The 6,000-nt window shown below is 45.3% G+C and overlaps 1 protein-coding gene across 4 annotated transcripts in view; it reads right to left on the bottom strand.

The window, feature by feature from the left end:
- Positions 1-1,508: 1,508 nt before the first annotated feature.
- The window catches only part of NDC80 (NDC80 kinetochore complex component), a 735,052-nt gene continuing 730,560 nt past the window's right edge, over positions 1,509-6,000 (bottom strand). For 3 of the 4 annotated variants that reach the window (XM_069635820.1, XM_069635822.1, XM_069635824.1), the window contains one exon: positions 1,509-1,979. In XM_069635820.1, coding sequence (XP_069491921.1) covers positions 1,839-1,979 — 141 coding nt within the window. In that variant the 3' untranslated portion in view covers positions 1,509-1,838. The remainder of the gene's footprint in view (positions 1,980-6,000) is intronic. The other variant, XM_069635823.1, reaches the window with a different exon arrangement.

Below are 6,000 nucleotides of genomic sequence, written 5' to 3'. Positions count from 1 at the left end.
CTCAGAGATAACCATTAACATGCGCATGAATCCCCAAACAAATTGAATATGCAGTTTGCGTATGCAGTTGTTTTGAGAAAAATGGTTATAGGGGTGGGCAGGATTGAATTTTGAGGTGGTCAGAGTAGGGCTGGTAGTGGTTGGAAATGGAGGTATGGGGGAATCCCCCTATTAAAATAAAGACATTTGTAGTGATTTTGGTCAAAATAAATTATTCCGAGTAAGTTACTTCAATGAAACGTAGAACCTGCTGTTTGATTAGAAAAAATTGGAAGCAGCTCTAAAAAAATAAAAGAGCAATTCTGCCTGATCCAAATTCTTCTTGCGTTTCCATGTCATGGATTTATTGGGGTAAGGCTCAGGAGAGCTGTGGTCTATCAAACCGTATCAAATTAAACATATCTGGCGTGATTGCTTGTTACTATTTTATAGTAAACCTTTGCAAGGAATAATGTTTGCATGATAAAATACTGTGCCCGTGAAGTTGCATTGTATATTTATTGTGTGCTAGGACCTGATCTCTAAGAAACAATAGATGCTGATCAGCTGAAAAACCTGTGCTTCACACTAAATCTACGCACCCAAATAATTATAAGGGAGCAGAGAGGGTACTGCATAGGGACAATAGTGCTACTTGGAATTTTAAAACACAATTGCCCCCTACAAAACCCTTAAAAGGCTCCACTATCAAAGAAGAGCGGTAATACTATGGGGTGTGTGTGTGTGTATATATAATAAGTGAACAAAATGTTAAAGTTATCAATAAAAAGTAAAATGTACAATTGTTGGAATTACCAATGTTGAGGTTACTATATAGACATCCTATATGCAGTAAATATTCAAACAAGTATCTTGCCCTACAAATGAAAACTCACCACAACTCAACTTTGTCTCTATGCAAGACATATCTTAAATCAGTGAGATTTTAGCCTATTTCTTAAATCCTACCAGATTGGTTGTGATTTAGAGAGGTCTGGAAACCAATGCAACCATGCTGACGCCATTCAAGCCATCTGCTCCTAGGACCGACCGTCCTCCAGAGATGGGCATCTTTCTGGCTAAGTGAACGGTGGCACGGAAGCAAACTGCTTTAAAAGTATAGCAGCCCACTTTGAGGATGGGGTGATAAGGTCATCGTTCCAAGGTGACTGCTGAACTCAGCACAATATGCCCCATCTTATGCCGACATCAAGCAAGGCCCAAAATTATGCAGCACCAATATGGGCTGAGCTACTTGCAGAGTAGACTCATGCCAGGTCTTTGTTCCATGCACCTTTCACGGTCAGACTATCAAGGCCTGTGATGGAAAAGTAACTTCGAGCCCACAATCTGGAAATCCCTTCCTCTGCCATCATCTCCCATTAAGACTAAATATGTGCTTCTCCGACTGTCCTTTCTTTGGATTAGAGTGCTTTACATATTCCACCTGTAGTAAATCTTTCTTAAAGTGATTCACATTATGTTGGTGTTGGGACTAGACTACAAGGGAAAACCCAGACACGTGTTAGTTATTTACAAAGTCCCTTCCAGACATATTTATAAGCACAAATACCACTCAATTCCTAGAGGTCATTTGGCATGTACATAAAAAAGGCTGCTCACAGGAAAAGGGGTAGAACACAACTGATGTACAATACAAGCAACATCTCAATAACTGATAAAAGAAATCCTTGGAAATAGGAAAGTGATTAACAAGTCCAGCCCTCTTAGTGGGCATCTAGCTGAATCAGGTGCAACTTGCAGATGGTCAAATTAGTCCGATAAAGGAATGCGGCAACAGTGTATCCCCAAGAACTGAAGATCTATAGATGCAGCGGAAAGTGTCAATGTAAAGCCTGTCACTTTGGTTGAAGAAGCAGGTTTTCCGTCATCATTTTCTTATATCTCTCGGCGATCTCTCTGAAATCTTTCAACAAATCTTCTTTTTGGGTCTCTTCAAGCTGTTTTGCAACTTTAGCATGATTATCATCCACATATTTCTGAAGAAAAAAAGTGTAAAAAACTGAGCACAAGTTGTACATTTATGCAAGCAAATATTTGTGTTACAATATAGATATGTAAGGAACGTTGCTCCTTTCACAGTATGTTAGTCCACAGTGCTCAGAGAAGCCAATAACAGGTTAAAAGGCATCAGGTCTCAGCTTGCTAAGTGAGGCAAAGAATAGAGAGGGGGCGAGAGGGAGAGTGGGCGAGAGGGCGAGGGAGAGAGAGGGAGAGGGAGGAGAACGTGAGAAGGAGAGGGTGACGGAGAGGGGGAGAGAGAGCCAGAGTACAGCTGGAGAAAGAAAACAAGTGACGGGGTGGAGAAGGAGAGCAAGAGTAGGCGGTGATGGAGGGGTAAAACCTGAAACAGGAAGATGTAGGGGTAGAACAACATGAGGACGCCAACGAAAACATGAGCAAAACAAAAGAAAACTCTGGAGCGTTAACATAGACCAGACCCAGTGACCAGGAGGGGCTCAGCTCCATGCAGCCAGAGTGGGCCAAAACCCAGCTGCGAAGTCCAGGATATGGCTGGAGGATCTGGGGACAGCAGCTCACAAGGACCAATCAGAATATTAGGAATGTTGCTGAAACAAGTCAGGGGTGCTATATCTCCTGCATTGGCAATACCAGAACAAAAATGTGGTGTTCCGACTAAGGTGAAGGTGAACAGACCATTAGCACGCCCCCAGAATTCGTAGTATGGCAAGGGGGCTAGGGGAGCAGGAGGGGAGCCCAATCTAGATCAACTTAGGTGGGAAGCGGAGAGGGCATATGTGAGGTTTGGAAATACAACCCAATTTGTCCCAGCTAAGTACAGGCAAAGTGGATCCCTAGAGCAGAAGAACAAGTTACTTACCAACTGTAACGTTCTTTCGACTGGATGTTCCTCCCACGTATTCCTCATCTTGTGATAATTCGTTATCTCCAGCTTTGCTGCTTCGGAAAAAAAATTCTCGGCAGAGGGCGCTGTGCTCGAGGTCGTGGCGTCGATTGTCCCTCGACGTACTCCGTACTCTGTCGACGTCACCGATGGTATAAATAGCTCGAGCCGCGCCCGTTGCTTCAGTTCTGTTTTTTCGATGATATATATATATATGAGGAACACCCAGGCGTGTCCTATGACCGATACATTCTTCATGAGAGGAAAGTGTAAGAAAATGTAAACTGTACTGTGGGGTAGAATGGGAGGGTCGATGAGGAATATGTGGGAGGAACATCCAGTCGAAAGAACGTTACAGTTGGTAAGTAACTTGTTCTGCGAATGGATTGTGTCCTCCCACGTATTCCTCATCTTGTGATAGGCTCCCATAACAGTATCAATTTTTGGAGGTGGGAGTGCTAATTTCAGTTTTCGTGGACAGAATACAGAACTGCCTTTGCAAATAAACCCTTGTTAGAGGAGGCAGTGTCCAAACAATAATGTTTAACAAACGTATGCATTGTTTTCCAGGTTGCAGCTGCACAAATATCTGCTGCCGGTACTCCCCTCTTTAGAGCTGCAGAAGTAGCCATTCCCCTTGTAGAATGGGCACGAAGCCCATCTGGTGGTTCTTTCCCCGCTAATCTGTAGCATTCAACTATGGCTAATATGATCCAGGGGGAAATGGTCTGTTTTGTTACAGATAAGCCTAATTTATGACCAGTATAACCCTCAAACAGTTGGTCATCTTGTCTCAATTTAGCCATCCTAGAGATGTAAAAACTAAGAGCCCTCTTGGGATCTAATCTGTGTAATCTCTCCTCTTCTTTGCCCAGATGAGGACGAGGATAAAAAGTTGGTAGTACTATGGAAGTCCGAGACTACTTTTGGCAAGAACGAAGGTTTAACTTTAAGGACTACCTTATCTTTATAAAAAATAGTATATGGTGGTTTGCATGAGAGAGCCTGAAGTTCGCTAACCCTGCGGGCTGATGAAAGGGCCACAAGGAGGACAGTTTTTAGAGTCAAAAGCCTCAATGGACATGAGTGCAGAGGCTCAAAAGGTATGCAAGTCAAGAATTTTAATACTAAATTTAAGTCCCAAGTTGGTACATGAAAAGGTACTGGAGGGTATACGTTAGTAAGCCCCTTTAAGAATTGAATTATTAACGGTATTTTGAAATATGAAACTTCTTCCGAGGAGCTCTTGAAAATGGACAGCGCAGCAAGGTATCCTTTGATTGTTCCTATCTGGAGCCCCAGATTGGCTAGATGTAACAGGAAAGAAAGCACCATTGGGGTGCCACACTGAAAAGGGTCCACATCCTTGTCTTTGCACCAGTTACTAAACCTATTCCAGCGACATTGGTACAAAGACTTTGTTGCTGGTCTTCTGGCTGAAAGCAAGATTTCCATTACGTCATCCAGAAGATCCCAATCCTTGTATCTCAACCTCTCAGAAACCATGCGTGAAGGTTGAGTGTCTTGACCTCTGGATGGAGAGCCCGACCTTCCTCTTGCGAGAGAAGATCCTCTTTGCGGAAGACGTATTGGAGGGCAGATGGACATGTCTAGAAGGTCCGGGTACCACGTTCTCCTGGCCCAATCCGGGGCAATTAGGATCATGGTTTTCCTGAACTTTCTCAACCTCCCGATTACTTGAGGAATCACGGGGACTGGGGGAAACGCGTACAGCAGTGGAAACTTCCACTCCACTACGAATGCGTCTCCCAGAGCTCCTCTGAGGAAATTCCCTTGAGCAGTACTGATCACACTTCCGGTTGATCGCGGTGGCAAACAGATCCACTTGAGGGGTTTCCCAAAGGGCGAAGATCTCCAGAAGGAATTCCTGTGCCAGCTTCCACTCGTGAGAGACCGTGCTCTGCCTGCTCAGAGCGTCTGCCGCCGTGTTCTCCTCTCCGGCTAGGTGAATTGCCGACAGTGATTCCTTCTTGTATTGCCCAGAACCAGAGCTGCATTGCCTCTCTGCACAGTGGCAGTGACCCTACTCCTCCTCTTTTGTTGAGGTAGTGCATGGCCACCGTGTTGTCCGTCATTATCAGGACATTCTTTCCTGAGCTAGTCCGATTGCCCTCAGCTCCAACAGGTTGATGTGTAGTTTGGACTCCGATGAAGACCAACGACCGCTGATTGTCAGATCGCTGGTGTGTGCTCCCCACCCCGTGAGTGAGGCGTCCATCACTACCGTTATCTCCGGCCATGGTTGCCAAAAAGACTCTCCCTTGAGAATGTTGTTGTTGCAAGCCCACCATAGAAGATCCTGAGCAACTGCGCTCGGGACTTGCAGAAGATCCGACAGATTCCCTGAGAACTGGGACCACTGAGTTCTGAGTGCCCATTGAAGGGATCTCATTCTCAACCTGGCCTCTGGTACTAGGAAAATGCAGGATGCCATGAGGCCGAGCAACCTGAGAAAATCGAAGGCCGGTAGATGTTGGGCATTCTGGAACTTCGTTACCATCTGCTGGATGTGGAGAGCTCTCACTTCGGGAGGCGAGGCTTTTCCCGATGAAGTGTCCAAGACTGCTCCGATAAACTGGAGTTTCTGGGATGGTATCATGTGGGACTTCTTGAAATTGAGGGAGAAGCCCAATTTGTGGAGGAAGTGGCAGGTGATCGAAAGATGTTCCTGAGCTTGTTCTGGAGAACTTGCTCTGATCAACCAGTCGTCCACGTAGGAATATATGTGAATACCTCCTCTCCTGAGACTTGCTGCCACAACCGCCAACAGTTTGGTGAAAATCCTTGGGGCGGAGGTCAACCCGAATGGCAGAACTCGAAACTGATAATGAGAATTGCCAATCGCGAACCTCAGGTACTTTCTGTGCTTTGGATGGATTGGCACATGAAAGTAAGCATCCTGAAGGTCCAATGATACCAATCAATCTTGGAGTTGGAGAGCCAGAAGGATCTGAGAAAGAGTCACCATCTTGAACCTGTCCTTCCTGAGGAACTTGTTCAAGTCTCTCAAGTCCAAGATGGGTCTCAGTCCTCCGTCCTTTTTTGGGGATGAGAAAATATGGGGAGTACCAACCCCTGTTCCTCTCTGCTACAGGTACCAGTTCTATGGCACC

The sequence above is a fragment of the Ambystoma mexicanum genome, chromosome 7p (genome assembly GCF_040938575.1).
Source record: "Ambystoma mexicanum isolate Mex_15411 chromosome 7p, UKY_AmexF1_1, whole genome shotgun sequence".
NCBI classification, from domain to species: Eukaryota; Metazoa; Chordata; class Amphibia; order Caudata; family Ambystomatidae; genus Ambystoma; species Ambystoma mexicanum.
Note: the sequence above shows the minus strand (reverse complement) of the source record. Positions and strands in the feature narration are given on the sequence as shown.